At 61.5% G+C, this 15,533-nt stretch overlaps 2 protein-coding genes across 3 annotated transcripts; one reads left to right on the top strand and one right to left on the bottom strand.

Annotated features, from left to right (window-relative positions):
* Nucleotides 1-148: 148 nt before the first annotated feature.
* MIEF2 (mitochondrial elongation factor 2) lies at nt 149-6,029 on the bottom strand. 2 transcript variants are annotated; one of them, XM_069810433.1, is made up of 4 exons: nt 5,909-6,029; nt 4,220-4,373; nt 3,514-3,691; nt 149-2,645 (listed from the first exon to the last, which is right to left on the bottom strand). In XM_069810433.1, exons 1-4 carry the CDS (start codon nt 5,947-5,949, stop codon nt 1,591-1,593), a joined length of 1,428 nt encoding a protein of 475 aa, XP_069666534.1. In that variant the 5' UTR covers nt 5,950-6,029; the 3' UTR covers nt 149-1,590. The 2 variants fall into 2 exon arrangements, with proteins under 2 accessions (XP_069666534.1, XP_069666535.1); XM_069810434.1 differs by lacking the exon at nt 5,909-6,029 and adding an exon at nt 4,869-4,967.
* Nucleotides 5,028-15,425, top strand: FLII (FLII actin remodeling protein). The gene is made up of 30 exons (XM_069810425.1): nt 5,028-5,173; nt 5,929-6,039; nt 7,214-7,285; nt 7,460-7,540; nt 8,022-8,107; nt 8,263-8,424; nt 8,530-8,633; nt 8,727-8,902; nt 8,989-9,146; nt 9,285-9,369; nt 9,669-9,816; nt 9,962-10,095; nt 10,212-10,424; nt 10,506-10,685; nt 10,759-10,841; nt 10,922-10,996; nt 11,246-11,329; nt 11,396-11,567; nt 11,650-11,754; nt 11,976-12,167; nt 12,316-12,504; nt 12,606-12,745; nt 12,863-13,091; nt 13,298-13,452; nt 13,581-13,641; nt 13,731-13,859; nt 13,964-14,070; nt 14,340-14,445; nt 14,557-14,622; nt 14,812-15,425. The coding sequence occupies exons 1-30, from the start codon at nt 5,111-5,113 to the stop codon at nt 14,944-14,946; spliced, it is 3,801 nt and encodes a 1,266-aa protein (XP_069666526.1). The 5' UTR covers nt 5,028-5,110; the 3' UTR covers nt 14,947-15,425.
* Nucleotides 15,426-15,533: the final 108 nt, after the last annotated feature.

Here is a 15,533-nt window from a genome sequence, read left to right as displayed (position 1 = left end):
AGGATGGGGTCTGACCACCACCAAGTTCTCCACACAGGGAAGGATGCCCTGGGCAGTGCTGGGTGGTTCTCGGGCATGCCACCGCAGCTGGAAGATTGCTTCAGCCCTTATCATGGGAAAGGAGACAAAACGGAGCTGACACAAGAGAACCAGTACACACAGGGAAGGTTTATTCTCATTGCTAACACCTGGGAAGTGGTTTAGAGGAATAAACTGAGTAATCTTCAGACTGGGAGGAAAAGCAGGTTTTTTTCTTCCCATAAACAAGATGATCACTGTAAAGAAAACTAAACCACAACAGCTGCTCACATTGAAGTCCACAGGATTTCTCCATCTCCACCAGTGTGCAAAACCAGCTCTTCCCATTAAACATAAGAATATATTCTTTACCCTGGGACTACATCCAGAAACAAAGCCTACTAGCAGCCACTCAAAGGAAAAAAAACAAAACAAAATACCCAAACAAAACATACCTTCTTAATAAAAAGCATAAACCACTTCAGTTCTTGCAAGCACTTTGCTCAGAGCATCATTCCTGTCCTGCCCCATACCATGGGGCTCCAGGGGAACAAGACCTCAAGACAGCAACAATACACATGTGAAAAGGTCACTGGACAAACTGGAAGGCAACGCCGTGGTTCATTGCAGAGCAGCGAGTACCCGCAGACGGAGGCTGGCAGCAACCCACCCACCGTGGAGGGGACGCACAGCCCTGCTGCAGCCTCCACCAAGGGACCGATACCAGGAACCTCTCAGGAGTCAGCAGCTCTCTTCCTGCCACTGCCTTTTTTGGGACATCTTCCAGCAAAACGCTGCATGGGACAAGGGCCACGAAGCCCCAGCACCGTGCTGGAAGCACACCGCTTCCTCAGGGCAGAGCCAATACTGGCAGAATGAAGAGGTAGGGCTGAGCTTGCCCCTTTTGGCAACTGAAAGGATTTCCAAAGAATAAACCTGCAGCCCCTTTTGCTATGGCTGTATCTTCAAGCGCCCAGACAACCACCCAGGTCATCACTGGGACCTTATTTCAGATTGGCAATATCCTACAGACGGATGAGGCTCCCACCCTGTCCCAAAAGCCAGCTTGAGGGCATGACACAGTAAGACCAAGTTGGGTGCTGGTGAAAGGACCCACCCAGCACCCAGGACGCAGCACCTGCAGGGTCTGCAGGACACAGCAGCAGCAAGGAACTGCTCCCTTCCAGCTCCAGCTGGTCTCAGAGCATGAGGGGAGCCTGACAGTTGTGACAGCAGGCTGGGACAGGCAGAGGACACTGGGAACCAGAGACCAAACGTGCTTCACATCGGCTCCCAACACCCAGGGGACGGGACTCACCTGTAGGTACTTGAGGTGTGGGCTGCACTTGCCCCGGGTTCAGCAGAGCCTCCCAGCCAAAGGCTCCTTATGCCAACACCCACCTCTGCTCAGGCACGTTTTATTCAGACAGGAAATACTTTTTTTTTTTTTCTCATAAAGTGCAAGAACTTTGCCTCTTACTGACTAGTCAACTAGAAGCATCCCAACCTTCACAGCGGGGAGCAGCAGATGGGCGAGGAACACCCTAAGTTCGGGAGCTCCCGACACACCAGTCATTTCTCCTTCAGCAGGAGCTCCGGCTCAGATACCGCCCTGTAGAGCATGAAGCCCATTTCATCAATTTCCTCTTCCAACAGCTCACAAAAGAGGTTGATTTTGTGGTTGAAATAGGAAGGCAGGACCCCTTTTTCCAGGTAGCCTACCAGCTCCTCAAGCACCTGCTGGAACCTGTCAGCAAGGCTTTCTTCTGCCCAGTCCGAACTGGTGGCACTGAGATGAAGGACGACGTGGGTCAAGGGGCTGCCGCTCAGTTTGTGCAGGGTGGGATGGCTCTTGCAGATGCCGTTCAGGATGCGGAGGCAGCGCTGCCGAGCCCCGGCGTCACCGGCATCCAGCTCCTTCAGCTTTGAAACCTCTGCCCTGTAAAAGCTCTCAAGCCAGAGGTTTTCCACCAGTCCTTCAGGAGGAGCAGCCAGAAGAACCTTGTCCTCCATTTCCACCACCGGGAAGAGGGCGATGCTCAGCTCGACCTGGTCGTGTTTGACTTCCAGTTTCAGCTCCTGGGAAGCCACGACCGGGTGGATGACGGTCCCCAGCAGGCTGCCTATGGCAGGCCAGTTGATGGAGGCCACCAGCATCTTGTGAAGGGTCTCATTGAGCGCGTTGGAGGAGAGGTACCGGCCCACGATGAACCTGTCCCAGGGGCTACGCCCACGAGGGAAATACTCCAGATCAGTCCTCTTAATCATCCAGTACTGGGGGTTCCTCACCACGGTGTCCTCTCCTGGGATGAGGCTCCAGAGCGCGGCGTCAAGGACCACCGGCAGCATGAGGTGGACGTGGTCGGCTGCCAGAGCTCCGAGGCCATCGAGCAGGGGACCGCTGAGGAAGAGGCTGCCGAAGGGCAGCTCCGGGCACTTGATTTGCAGGAAGTTCTGCAGTTGGGCGCAGATGCTCCTGGCCAGCTGCGGGGCGAGGGATGCTTGCGTCTCGGGCACGGCCAGCCGGCTGCTGTAGTGGGAGAGGAGCTTCTCCTGCAGCGTGAGGCAGCGTGGAGGGCTGAATTCAACCTGAGGAGTCTCCGGAGGGGCAGAGCAGACCCTGGGCTCTGTGAGAAGGAGATGGGGCAGAGGGAACGGAGAAGTCACAGCTCTGAGCAGATCATCTACAACCAACAGCAGCAGCTTCTCCTGCCGCAGCCGAGGGAGAGGCGCAAGCCGGGTGCCCAGCTCTCAGCCCACCTCTCTGGACACAAGGCTGACCTTGCCAAGAGGGCCACCACCGAGTCCTCTGATGTTAACAGCGCTTTGCAGCTAAGGCAGAGCCCAAACTAACCTCAAAACCCCACTGTGCCCAGCCTCACCCCCCCAGCTAGAGATGGGTAAACCAGGCTAAGCACCAGCAGCCGGGCAAGGGACTCACTACCAAGGTCCCTATGAGTCTCAGCCCCACTGAGACTGCTCAGGCAGATCCAGCCTGCTCCGACATCTGTCTGATCACTCAAGTCCTGCAAACAATCCTGCTCCGGGTCTGGTATCTCAGGACCTGTCCTGCACCGAGCTGGGCTGCTTTCCCACTTGGAAAAACACTGTCTTTGTAGGCAGCCGGACAAGGCAGCCTTTGTCTGCGGCAATTCCCGAGCGCACCTTCCTCTAGGCAGAGCTGACCCAGAAAACGAGCACAGCAAGACTTCGCTCCAGAGGAAACAAAGCCCCGACAGCCTCCACCACGCCGCGGTGGCCAAGACGCCCAGGACGTTATCAGAGGTGCTGTTACTGCAGTCATTGCCTAAAAAGGGACCGCGGCTTGGGAGCCTCCCAGGAGGGCAGGCTCAATCGGGTCAGCTTTCCAGTCACCAAGCTAAAAATAACGCAATGCTTCCAGGCTGTGGGGAGCAGCAGCACAGATGGCCCCAGAGCACATCAAGGTGAACTTCCCAACCGCGGCAGGAGCCGGCATGCAACCACGAGCCTCACCTGGTGCCGGCGGCCGAGCTGGAGAGAGCAGAGGCTCGCTGAGGTCTTCCCTTCTCTGCTTCTTGGGGAGTTTTGGCGTTGCCTTGATCAAGGCCAAGTCCTGCCAGCTCTCCTCCAGGGTCTTCTGCTCAGCTTTGGGATCGCCTTCATCGCGAGGGCTGGTGGCTCGGTCTATCAGCTGGAGGGAAGCAAAAGCCACATAGATGAGTTATTATCTTGGTACCATTTCCCCACGGTCACACCCTGAGCTACAGGGGACAACAGCCCCTCTGGTACACGTGTGGGGAGACAGCCCCAGGCAGGGCTTCTGCTAGCAAAAATAGACAGTTTAGGGGGCCGCAAAGGTGCACATTTTCTTCCTGCAGATTTTAAGTGGAAAACAGTCAGGTGTCCAAAGATGAATTAAGCCCAAAGTGCCTTTCTGGATGGGATACTGTATCCCAAATGAGTGCTGTTCCAGACAAATGGGGCGTGGGGCTGCGTGTGCCCCCACGGCGTGGAAGTGGGCAGCTCCACACCCACGGCACTGCCACTGTCACCGGCGGCATTTCTACCCGACTCGAGGGACCTGCTCCGCAGCTCGGGAACGGCCAGCAAGGTCTGTGGCACATCTTCTCCCACCGCTGGGGACCAAAATGGTTTTCCTCCACGGTCCGTCAGGTTGTTCCCATCCTCCGAACCCTGACGGCGGTCACGCCAGCCTTACCCGCTTGACAGCCAACGTGGCGATGGCGAGCACGGCCGCGCCGCTGACACCCAGCACCAGCCTGGCGTTGGCCAACAGCAGGTCGAGGACGCTGCCCAGCCCGCTGTCCTCCTGCCGCTTGCCCCGCTGGCTAGTGAATTCGGCCATGGTCACCCTGCGGAGGGGGAGAGGAGCAGCGGGGTGTCACCTTGGACGGAGGACCTGCCTCCCCGGGGGATGCAGAGCCCCCAGGGTGGGAGATTTTTTTTTCTTTTGATTTTTAAAGAACGGGGATTTTCTGCGGCGCCCACCCCACCGCCCTCCCTCCACCTCCGGGGCAAAGGCTCCCGCCGCCACCGGGACACCTGGGTACGGCAGAGGAGCAAGGGTCACCCCAAAGAAATATCACCCGCTCCTCGCCCGGCCCCTGCCGCAACCGGGAACCGGCGAGCGTTCGGGGGGGGCGGGGGGGGGGCAGTACTGCGACCCGTGCCCGCGGGGAGGGAACGGGACGGAGACACTCCCCCACCCGGCTCCGCGCTGCCGAGGGGAAGCGGCCGGGCTGCGGGCACAGCCCGGGGCCGCCTCCAAGCCCCGACCTGCTCAAGGGCCGGGCCGGGCCGGGCCGGACCCCCCCTCCGCCGCCCCCCGCCCGCACTCACTCACTCACCCCCGGTGCCCGCGCGTGCCGGCGCGCCCCGCAGCCCCCGGCGCTGCTTCAGCCAATAGGGGCGCGGCGCGGCGCGACCCCGCCCACCCACGCTCGGAAGCAGAACCCCGACTCTAAACCCCTCCCTCCGTTGAACGTCAGCGCCGGGGCGGAGCTGGGTGGGGAAGGGGGGGTGGCCTGAGCAGGGAGGGGCGGGGTGTGCGGCCGCTGGGTCCTCCCGCCCTTCCTCCGCCAGCGCAGCCATGGCGGCCACCGGGGTCCTGCCCTTCGTCCGCGGCGTCGACCTCAGCGGCAACGACTTCAAGGTGACGGGGGGGGGAACGGGAGGGCACCGGGAGCTGGGGGGGACACGACACAGCCCGGCCTCAGGCCCCGAGCCCGGGCCCGGACCCCGCAGGGCCCTGTCGGGCCTGGCCCGGCCCCGCAGGCTCAGGTCGGCCCCCCCCCCCGGTCCCGGTCCCGGTCCCCTGGGGCTGGGTGGTGTCGTCCCGCTCCTGGCCCCACGCCGGGGGTGCTCGTCTAGGGGCAGACCTGGCCCCTGACCCCGTAGGCACTCTAGGGCCTGGCGATCCCTGACCCCCCAGCCCCTACATCTGGGCAACCTCTGCCCCCCCCAACCCCTGGGGCCCCAGAGGGCCAGGTGATGTTGGCCCCCCAGCTCCCAATGCCATAGGACTGGGCGATCCCAGCCCCCCAGCTCCCAGTCCCGTAGGACTGGGCAATCCCAGTCCCCCAGTTCTCAATCCCGTAGGACTGGGCGATCCCAGCCCCCCCAGCTCTCAATCTCATAGGACTGGGTGATCCCAGCCCCCCAGCTCCCAGTCCCATAGGACTGGGTGATCCCAGCCCCACAGTTCCCAATCCCATAGGACTGGGTGATCCCAGCCCCACAGTTCCCAATCCCATAGGACTGGGCGATCCCAGCCCCCCAGCTCCCGATCCCATAGGACTGGGTGATCCCAGGCCTCTCCCCAACCTCGCAGGGCTGGTCAGACTGAGGTCCTCAGATCCTCATCCCATGGAGCAGGTGGTTTTCTCACCATCCTCCTCTTCCTCTCAGGGCGGCTACTTCCCGGAGCATGTAAAGGCGATGACCAGCCTGCGCTGGCTGAAGCTGAACCGCACGGGGCTCTGCTACCTGCCTGAGGAGCTCGCCGCCCTCCAGAAGCTGGTAAACCGCACGTTTTGGGCAGGGGATGGGGCTCGACGGCTCCCACTGGGGCCACAGGGTCAGAGAGGGCCCTGCACCGTGGTGCTGAGAGCCTGGTGCCTGCCAGCCTCATGGCTCATCAGCAGATGCTCTGGTGTCTAATAATAGGGCTGAGCTACGACGTGTGGTTGAAATTGGATGCAGGAGCTGTTAGGAGTGGGGTTGAGACAGAGTTGTACTTGGTTTCACCTTGTTTTCCTAGAAAACCAGACTAAAAACCTCACTTAGATCCTCTGCCCTTTAATAGAAGGGAAGGGTGAAGGTTTAGTGTGGGGAGCATTAAGGTTTGGAGGCTTTTTTTTCCCTCTTCCTTTGCTAAAAGATATAAAGAGCAGTAGCTGGCAGCTGCCTGGCTTTGTTTTTTGGGCAGCTTGAGTTTTGTGCACCACCAGGCCCTTGGCAGAATCCGTGGCTAAGCTTTGCTTTGGCCGTGTCCTGCAGCATGTTATGGACATCGTTACATCGGTGTCAGCCAAACACAACGCTTTAAATGCTGCCAAAAGTCCTCGACACCGTGCCGGGTGTGCCCTGCTCAGTGGCAGCAAGTGGGGAGGCCCTCCATGCTGCTCGGAGCTGCATTCCTGCCAGTCCTGACAGATGCTCGGGGGCCACGGCTAGACTTAAAACCTGGCATCTTGCCCACAGTCTGCCAATTCCTCATTTTCCTGAGCAGGTAACAGCTGGGCTGGTGATGCCCAGAGGAAAACAAAATTTCCCCTGGGCCCTCTTCCAGCCTTGCCAGTCCCCACATGTCTGCCCGTTTCCAGATCACCCAGTGAGAAGCATTTCCAAGAACTGGGGTCTCTTTGCTCGAGGACTCTGTGGGACGGCCACAAGGCAGCTCGGTAGCAGCCCAGAGCACCCCAAACCCTGCAGCAGGGCTGGGATGTCTCAGCCAGATCTGCCCCAAGAAATGAGGGGTCCAGAGGCAGCGTGGGCCTGCTGGGGCCAGCCAACCAGTTTGAGACTGGGAGCATCCCAGCAGCCTCATGTGGGTTGGAGCTGAGCTCACCCCATGCCTCTGCGAGACCCCAGCTCTCCCGGGATTGAGGAGCCCCCCCATCAATGCAGGGGCCCAACAGCTGCCCCGGCTTCTCTCTCTGCTCACTGGGGCTTGTCTCGGTTTTCCCTGCAGGAACACCTCTCCGTGAGTCACAACAGCCTCACTACACTCCACGGCGAGCTCTCTGGCCTGCCCTGCCTCCGGGTAAGTGTCTGCCCATCATGCGTCCCACCTGCATCAGGGCTGGTGTCCTCAGGCACCTCTTGGCCAGCCTCTGGCTCTGGGGGCACACGAGGATCGTCCCTGGCCACCCCAGGGGGCTCAGCAGATGCAGAGCCGGTGGGTGGCTGCAGTCGTGCCTCTCTCTCCCCTTTCAAGGCTATCGTGGCTCGTGCAAACAGCCTGAAGAACTCGGGAGTCCCTGATGATATCTTCCAGTTGGACGACCTCTCGGTGCTGGTAGGTGCAGAGTTTCCTCAGCTGATGCGAGAGCCAGCTCCCAGGTCCTGCTCCTGCACCTTGGTGGCTCCTTGTGCTCCTTGGGGAGCATGGTGGGGCTGAGGAGCATCCAGGGAAAGGTGCAGGGAGTAAATCAGGGCTCAGCACTTCCTGGCTCCCTTTGACTTTCAGGTGCCCAGGCCATTACTAGCTTCCCTGCAGCAAGAGCTCCTGTACCCTTTCAGTACCAGTCCTGACCCTGCGCCTGAGTGCCGGGGAAGCTGTCTGCGGACAGGATAACCCTATGGCAATGCCTCCTTTAAAGGCTGATGCCACGGCTGGGTTCCTTGCGTGCTTGTCCAGCTTCTGCTGCCGGGCACCGATCCGCAGGGCTGTAGGCAGGCCATGCCCCTGAAGATGCCCCTCGGTCCTCAGGTTTGGGTGGTGGTTGCTGGATGCAGGGCAGAGAGTGATGTCTGCTTTGTTCTTCCATTTGCCCCAGGACCTGAGCTACAACCAGCTCACGGAGTGTCCCCGGGAACTGGAGAATGCCAAGAACATGCTGGTCCTTAACCTCGGCCACAACAGGTGGGTCCAGGCCAGGGCAGCCGTCTCCCTCTAGCCATGGCCACCTCCATCCGTCACCCCCCTTCTCTCCGGGTCCTGCTCTGTGCCCCTCTTTGAGGGAGACCCGGGGCTGGTGCAGGTCCCAGGCAGCCCTGAAGATCCCCGTATCCCCGCAGCATCGAGACCATCCCCAACCAGCTCTTCATCAACCTGACGGACCTGCTCTACCTTGACCTGAGCAACAACAAGCTGGAGAGCCTCCCACCACAGATGAGACGCCTGGTCCACCTCCAAACTCTCATCCTCAACAACAACCCCCTCCTGCACGCACAGCTCCGGTAAGGTGCCATTTTCCAGGCTGGATCCCACAATGCCGGGGCTAGGCCGGGTGCTTGCTCCGGCCCTAACGCTCTCTCTGCCCCATGGTTCTCCGTGGTCCACAGGCAGCTCCCAGCGATGACGGCCCTGCAGACCCTCCACCTCAGGAACACCCAGCGCTCACAGAACAATCTGCCCACCAGCCTCGAGGGCCTGGTGAACCTGGCAGGTAGGGCTGGGAAGCCAAGCCCCACGGTGCACGGGGCTCTCTCGGCCCTGGTGTGGGTTTGGCCGGCAGCTTCACCCCGTTATCTTCCCACAGATGTGGACCTGTCCTGCAATGACCTCAGTCGCGTCCCCGAGTGCCTCTACACCTTGGGCAGCCTGCGGCGTCTCAACCTCAGCAGCAACCAGATCACAGAGCTGTCCCTCTGCATCGACCAGTGGACCCAGCTGGAGACCCTCAACCTGTCCCGCAACCAGCTCACCTCCTTGCCTGTATGTCCCTGCCTGTACATGGCGTTCCTGTCTGTGCCTCCATGCCACTGGGTTCTCCCTTACCCTGCCATCTCCTCCTTCCCCAGTCAGCCATCTGCAAGCTGACCAAGCTGAAGAAGATGTACCTGAACTCCAACAAGCTTGACTTTGATGGGATCCCCTCAGGCATCGGCAAGCTCGCTAACCTTGAGGAGTTCATGGCGGCCAACAACAACCTGGAGCTCATCCCCGAGAGCCTCTGCAGGTAGAGGACAGCCCCCAGCCGGATCTGCTCTGTCCCTGAGAGAGGACATGGAGGCTCTGTGGTGATACGGGGTCTCTGAGTGTCCCTGAAGGAGATGTCCCTGGCCTGGCCCTTTACCAGCATCTCTGTGTCCCACAGGTGCTCCAAGCTGAGGAAACTGGTGCTGAACAAGAACCGCCTGGTGACACTGCCAGAGGCCATCCACTTCCTGACAGACATGGAGGTGAGAGCCCCACACCCCCTCTGCCTCGGGGGGGTCCACCACAGCCCCAGCGAGTCCCTGGGATCCCAGGGCTACAGAGTGGGATGGAGTGAGGTGAGGACAGGGGGTCCTGGGGCCAATACATGCACTCTGGCAAATGGTTCAGCCCAGGCAGGTGGCAGATTCAGGGCTCCCTCCACGTCCCCTCACCTCACCGAAGCCCAGGGTGCTCCGGAGGTCTCCCATCCCACCCCACATCCTCAGCGTCCCCGTGAGTCCATGCTTCAGAGCAGTGAGGTCTTCCATCCTCTCCTTGGCAGATCCTGGATGTGCGCGAGAACCCCAACCTGGTGATGCCCCCGAAGCCGGTGGATCGGACGTCGGAGTGGTACAACATCGACTTCTCCCTGCAGAACCAGCTCCGTCTGGCTGGAGCCTCCCCGGCCACCGTCGCGGCCGCCGCGGCAGGCAAGCGTGCAGGGACATGGGGGATGATAGCCTCTGCCTCGGGCAGCACCCTGGGAGAGGCTGGAAAACAAGCCGTGCCCCACAGCATGCCCCACGCAAGGCATGGGTGTCCTGGCTGCCTCTCACCTTGTCCCCCTGTCCCCAGGGAGCGGCACCAAGGACCCGCTGGCCCGCAAGATGCGGCTTCGGCGGCGCAAGGACTCTGCCCAGGATGACCAGGCCAAGCAGGTGCTGAAGGGCATGTCGGACGTGGCCCAAGAGAAGAACAAGAAGATAGAGGTAGGGTCTGTGGTGGGAGAGGGGCCCCCGAGTGGCACCGCGTGTCCCTGGCCCACCCCGGGTGCTGGCAGGGACCCAATTGCCGCCAGCTTGGTGACATGTCCCCGTCCCCACAGGAGAGCGGGGAGGCGAAAGCGCCAGACCTGAAGACACGCCGCTGGGACCAGGGCCTGGAGAAGCCGCAGCTGGACTACTCGGAGTTCTTCAGCGAGGACGTGGGGCAGCTGCCCGGCCTCTGTGTCTGGCAGATTGAGAACTTCGTGCCTACGCTGGTGGATGAGGCTTTCCATGGCAAGTTCTATGAGGCCGACTGCTACATCGTGCTCAAGGTACCCAGGGAGGACCAAGGGTCCCCCATGTCCCCAACCTGGGGCCGCGGCCATCCCATCTCACAGCCCATCCCTCCTCAGACCTTCCTGGATGAGAACGGCTCCCTGAACTGGGAGATCTACTACTGGATCGGACAGGAGGCCACGCTGGACAAGAAGGCCTGCTCCGCCATCCACGCCGTCAACCTCCGCAACTACCTGGGAGCCGAGTGCCGCAGCATCCGTGAGGAGATGGGGGACGAGAGTGATGAGTTCCTCCAGGTGAGGCTGGCTCCCAGCCCCCCCATACCCCCCAGCCCTGCCTTTCCCACCCTCACCCCCTCCCTGCCCCCAGGTCTTTGACAACGACATCTCCTACATCGAGGGTGGCACGGCCAGCGGCTTCTTCACCGTTGAGGACACGCAATATGTCACCAGGTACCGTTGGGGCCAGGGGCTGGGGGGGATGCCTGCGGCAGGTCGTGCCCCATGTCCCACCGTGGTTGTCTCTCCCGCAGGCTGTACCGTGTCTATGGGAAGAAGAACGTCAAGCTGGAGCCGGTAGCACTGAAAGGGACATCGCTGGATCCCCGGTGAGGAGGGGGGACACAGGGTCCCTGCGGAGGGACAGAGTGCTGGCAAGGTCCACCCAAGGCATCATAGCTGCAGCTCTGGGGTGAAAATCAGCCGTGCCAGCACCTTTCTACAAGGATGTGGGTCCAAACCCCACTTGGCAGCCCCAGCAGCTGCAGTGTCCTGCTCCGCAAGGGCTCCCGGGGTGGGGGGGACACTCGGTGCACCCCGCTTTCTCCTGACTGTCCTCTCACCTCTGTATCCACCAGGTTTGTTTTCCTCCTGGACCATGGCCTCAACCTCTTCGTGTGGCGTGGGAGCCAGGCCACGCTGAGCAGCACTACCAAGGCCAGGTAGGGCTGGTCGGGGGGCTGGGGGTGCAGGGAGCCCACCTGCCATCTCACCTGCTCCTGCCACAGGCTCTTCGCTGAGAAGATCAACAAGAACGAGCGGAAGGGCAAAGCGGAGATCACACTCCTCACCCAGGGCCAGGAGACCCCCGACTTCTGGGAGGTTCTTGGGGGTCAGCCCGAGGAGATCCGGCCCTGCGTCCCCGATGACTTCCAGCCCCACAAGCCCAAGCTGTACAAGGTGGGGAGCCATCGTCCGCAGGGCCGTCAGCGCTGCTGGGGACCTGCAGACCCCCTCACCCATGTCTCCATCCCCTCTGCAGGTTGGCCTAGGGCTGGGCTACCTGGAGCTGCCCCAGATCAACTACAAGCTCTCGGTGGAACACAAGAAGAGGCTGAAGGCTGATCTGATGCCAGAGATGCGCCTGGTTGGTAGGATGGGGCGGGAGGTTCTCCCAGTCTGACCAGTGAGACTGGTTTCATGCCCCTTCTGCCTCCAGCTGTGCCCTGGGAGAGGCAACGTTCGGCCCACGGGGCCCGGGTGGAGGATGCTCTGCTCTTCCCAGCTGTCTTTTGGGAGCAGGCAGGGCGTTTTCCAGCCGGGAAAGCCCGCTGGTGCCTGACCCCCTTTTCCCTGCGGTACCTTCAGCTGCAGAGCCTGCTGGACACCAAAAGTGTGTACATCCTGGACTGCTGGTCCGACGTCTTCATCTGGATTGGGAGGAAGTCGCCGCGGCTGGTGCGGGCGGCAGCGCTGAAGCTGAGCCAGGAGCTGTGCGGCATGCTGCACCGGCCCAAGCATGCCATGGTCTCCAGGAACCTGGAGGGCACCGAGTGCCAGGTAGGGCAGCCCACGTGCCTGCGAACGGGCACAGACCCTCAGGCAGCAGTACTCAGGAGGAAGATGGGGGCACAGACCCCTCGGATGGAGTGCTGGGTGCCAGAGAGGGTGCTGTGGCCCAGGATGAGTTACCTGCCCCCCAATTTAGGTGTTCAAGTCTAAGTTCAAGAACTGGGATGATGTCCTGCGTGTAGATTACACCCGCAATGCCGAGACGGTGCTGCAGGAGGGCGGCCTCGCCGGCAAGGTCCGTAAGGATGCTGAGAAGAAGGACCAGATGAAGGCCGACCTCACGGCGCTCTTCCTACCCCGCCAGCCCCCCATGCCCCTGAGCGAGGTAGGACTGGGGACCATCCTGTGCGTCCCCGTGTGTTGTTGGGTCGGGTGCTGATGGAGGGGCTGGGTGGCCACTGGCTGACAGAGCACATGGGGCTGCAGGCGGAGCAGCTGATGGAGGAGTGGAACGAGGACCTGGACGGCATGGAGGGCTTCGTGCTGGAGGGCAAGAAATTCGCTCGCCTGCCCGAGGAGGAGTTTGGTCACTTCCACACCCACGACTGCTATGTCTTCCTCTGCAGGTGAAACCTGGCTCGTCCCCTCTCTGGGGCTGCTGGACTCCCTTGTCCCCCCCCATCTCCGTGCCCAGACCCCCAACCTGCCCCATCCCTGACATCACACTCTGTTCCTGCCCTCAGGTACTGGGTGCCAGTGGAGTATGAGGAGGAAGAGGAGAAGAAGAAGAAGAAGGGTGAAGGCAAAGGGGAGGAGGAGGGTGAGGAAGAGGAGGAGGAAAAGCAGCCTGAGGAAGACTTCCAGTGCATTGTCTACTTCTGGCAGGGCCGGGAGGCCTCCAACATGGGCTGGCTTACCTTCACCTTCAGCCTCCAGAAGAAGTTCGAGAGTCTCTTCCCTGGCAAACTGGAGGTGACCCTGCTGCATGCTCCTGGGGGGTGACACAGGGGTCCCCCAGCTTTGCCTCACTTCTCTCCCATCCCATTTCTGCCCCCCAGGCTAAGGGCAGGGGATAGCAGCAGAGATGGGGGCTGGCAGGGGGGTGCAGCTGGGGCTTGGGATTCTGTTTTGGGGAAGGGGGGTGGACCATGGCCCTACTGACACCCACCTCTGGCCAGGTTGTGCGCATGACCCAGCAGCAGGAGAACCCCAAGTTCCTCTCGCACTTCAAGAGGAGGTTTGTCATCCACCGGGGCAAGCGGAAGGACAGGGCCAGCCCACCCCAGCCCAGCCTCTACCACATCCGCACCAACGGCGGGGCCCTCTGCACCAGGTCAGTCCTCCTGGGGGCTGCTCCGAGCCAGGGAGCACCCATGGGTGCTGGGCTCCTGGCGGGGTACGTGCCAGTGGGCACAACTGCCCGATCTTTTGCTGATTGTGCCTCGTGGGCTTCTTTTCTAGGTGCATCCAGATCAACACAGATGCTGGTCTGCTCAACTCAGAGTTCTGCTTCATCCTCAAGGTAGTGCTCATGCCTGAGCATTCTCAGGGATGCTTGGCCACTTGCCCTCCTCCCTGCTTGGGCAGCCCTGACTCTCTGTGCTCCCCCAGGTGCCCTTTGAGAGCACAGACAACCAGGGCATCGTCTACACCTGGGTGGGCCGGGCGGCCGACCCCGACGAGGCCAAGCTGGCTGAGGACATCATGAACCACATGTTTGACGACTCCTACAGCAAGCAGGTGAGCGGGCGGGAGCACAGCGGATCTTGATGCCCCCTTACCTGGGTGGCAGTGACCACCAGGGTAAGGGACGGCTGTGCTCAGCCCTGTCCCTGCCCTCGCAGGTGATCAACGAGGGAGAGGAGCCTGAAAACTTCTTCTGGGTAGGCATCGGGAGCCAGAAACCCTACGATGAAGATGCCGACTATATGAAGCACTCCCGGCTCTTCAGGTGGGTCCTGGTCCAGGAGGGGCTGCTCCAGTCTGTGCTGGTCCCCTTCCTCCCGTAGTGCCTGGGCCATACTGGCCTTCACCAGGGGCTCAGTCCTCCCAGGCTAGCCAGGGCACAGCTCCCCATGACAGGCAAAGCCCCTCTCCCAACTCTGTCCATCCCTGGGCATCAATTGGCAGGAAACAGCTGCTCCATCACGTCCCTTCCTTCTGCACAAGCTGCGTCCTAACAAACTCTTTGATGTGGTCCCCTTCCAACTCTCCCCGCAGGTGCTCCAACGAGAAGGGCTATTTCTCTGTGTCAGAGAAGTGCTCCGATTTCTGCCAGGACGACTTGGCTGATGATGACATCATGCTGCTGGACAATGGGCGGGAGGTGAGCCAGGGCCGTGAGGTTTTCCCGTGTCCGGGTCCAGGGGCAGCGTGGCAGGGGCTGGATCTGCCAGTGGCTCCATCGGCTGAGCCCGGCTGCACATCCTTCCCACAGGTCTACATGTGGGTGGGCACTCAGACCAGCCAGGTGGAGATCAAGCTGAGCCTCAAGGCATGCCAGGTAGGGCCTCCCTCCTGCTTGCTGCTTGGGGGGGGTGGGCAAGGATTTGGGGCTTCATCTCCCCTTGGGGCCCAGATCCTGCCCCGTGCGTGGTGCTGCAGAGCTCCCAGCAGCTCCCCCAGGCTGGGGAGCACCACCCCCCAAAGGTGGGCGAGGGTTGGGGACCCCCACGGCTCTGCTCTACCCCAGGTCTACATCCAGCACATGCGCTCCAAGGACCCCACGCGTCCCCGCAAACTCCGGCTGGTGCGGAAAGGCAACGAGCCCTGGCCCTTCACCCGCTGCTTCCATGCCTGGAGCGTCTTCCGCAAGCCGCCCGCCTAAGGGTTGGGGGCACCCAGCGCTCTGGCCGTGGTCCCCACGGCAGGGCCGGACCCCCCTGGCACCCTGCGCTGCCACACATGCCTGCTCCCAGCCAAGCTCGACTTGGAGCCGCTTCTCTCCGAGCTGGGGCCAGCGGGGAGCTCTGGGGCTGACCCTCTGTTCCCCCCTTCTCCCAGCACGGGGCCAAGCTCAGCCCCTTCCCTTCCTGGGGGGGCATACGGGGTAGCATGAGCCCCTGTTACACCCTGCTTGGGGATGCTGCTGCCCCAAACCAGTGCCGAGCTCCCCCTGCAACTGGGGGACAGGAGAGTTTCCCAGTTTGGGTGGGAGGATGCTTTGCTAAAGAGCACTGGGGGTGGGGGGAGCGAGGGGCTCTCAGCCCTGGGCCTTACAGCCAGCCCCGCTGTCTTGGGGGATGGACCCCCAGGGGGGGCAACCCACTGGTATCATATCAATAAAGGCTGCACTTCTTACCCTGAGGCCGTGCCAGGCTCTGACTGCGCCCATCTTGCTCCCAAGCAGGGTCCCCCCCCTCACCCCAATGCTGCCCCTCCACGGCTCAGGGGGCCTCGGCACCCCCTTACCTC

The sequence above is a fragment of the Haliaeetus albicilla genome, chromosome 22 (assembly GCF_947461875.1).
Source record: "Haliaeetus albicilla chromosome 22, bHalAlb1.1, whole genome shotgun sequence".
Classification (NCBI taxonomy): domain Eukaryota; kingdom Metazoa; phylum Chordata; class Aves; order Accipitriformes; family Accipitridae; genus Haliaeetus; species Haliaeetus albicilla.
The sequence above is the reverse complement of the archived record's forward strand: the minus strand, read 5'-3'. Positions and strand labels throughout refer to the sequence as shown.

Bases quoted from the DNA above. Each gene is read 5' to 3' on its own strand.
- FLII (XM_069810425.1), top strand. From the start codon at position 5,111: ATGGCGGCCACCGGGGTCCTGCCCTTCGTCCGCGGCGTCGACCTCAGC. The intron at 8,425-8,529 runs GTAAGGTGCCAT...CGTGGTCCACAG, and splicing joins CTCCTGCACGCACAGCTCCG to GCAGCTCCCAGCGATGACGG. The intron at 14,071-14,339 runs GTGGGTCCTGGT...CTCTCCCCGCAG, and splicing joins AAGCACTCCCGGCTCTTCAG to GTGCTCCAACGAGAAGGGCT.
- MIEF2 (XM_069810433.1), bottom strand. From the start codon at position 5,949: ATGCTCCGGGAAGTAGCCGCCCTGAGAGGAAGAGGAGGATG. The intron at 4,374-5,908 runs GTGAGAAAACCA...CCCCCTCCGCAG, and splicing joins CTGAGAGGAAGAGGAGGATG to GGTGACCATGGCCGAATTCA. The intron at 2,646-3,513 runs GTGAGGCTCGTG...TCCTTCTCACAG, and splicing joins AGCTCGGCCGCCGGCACCAG to AGCCCAGGGTCTGCTCTGCC.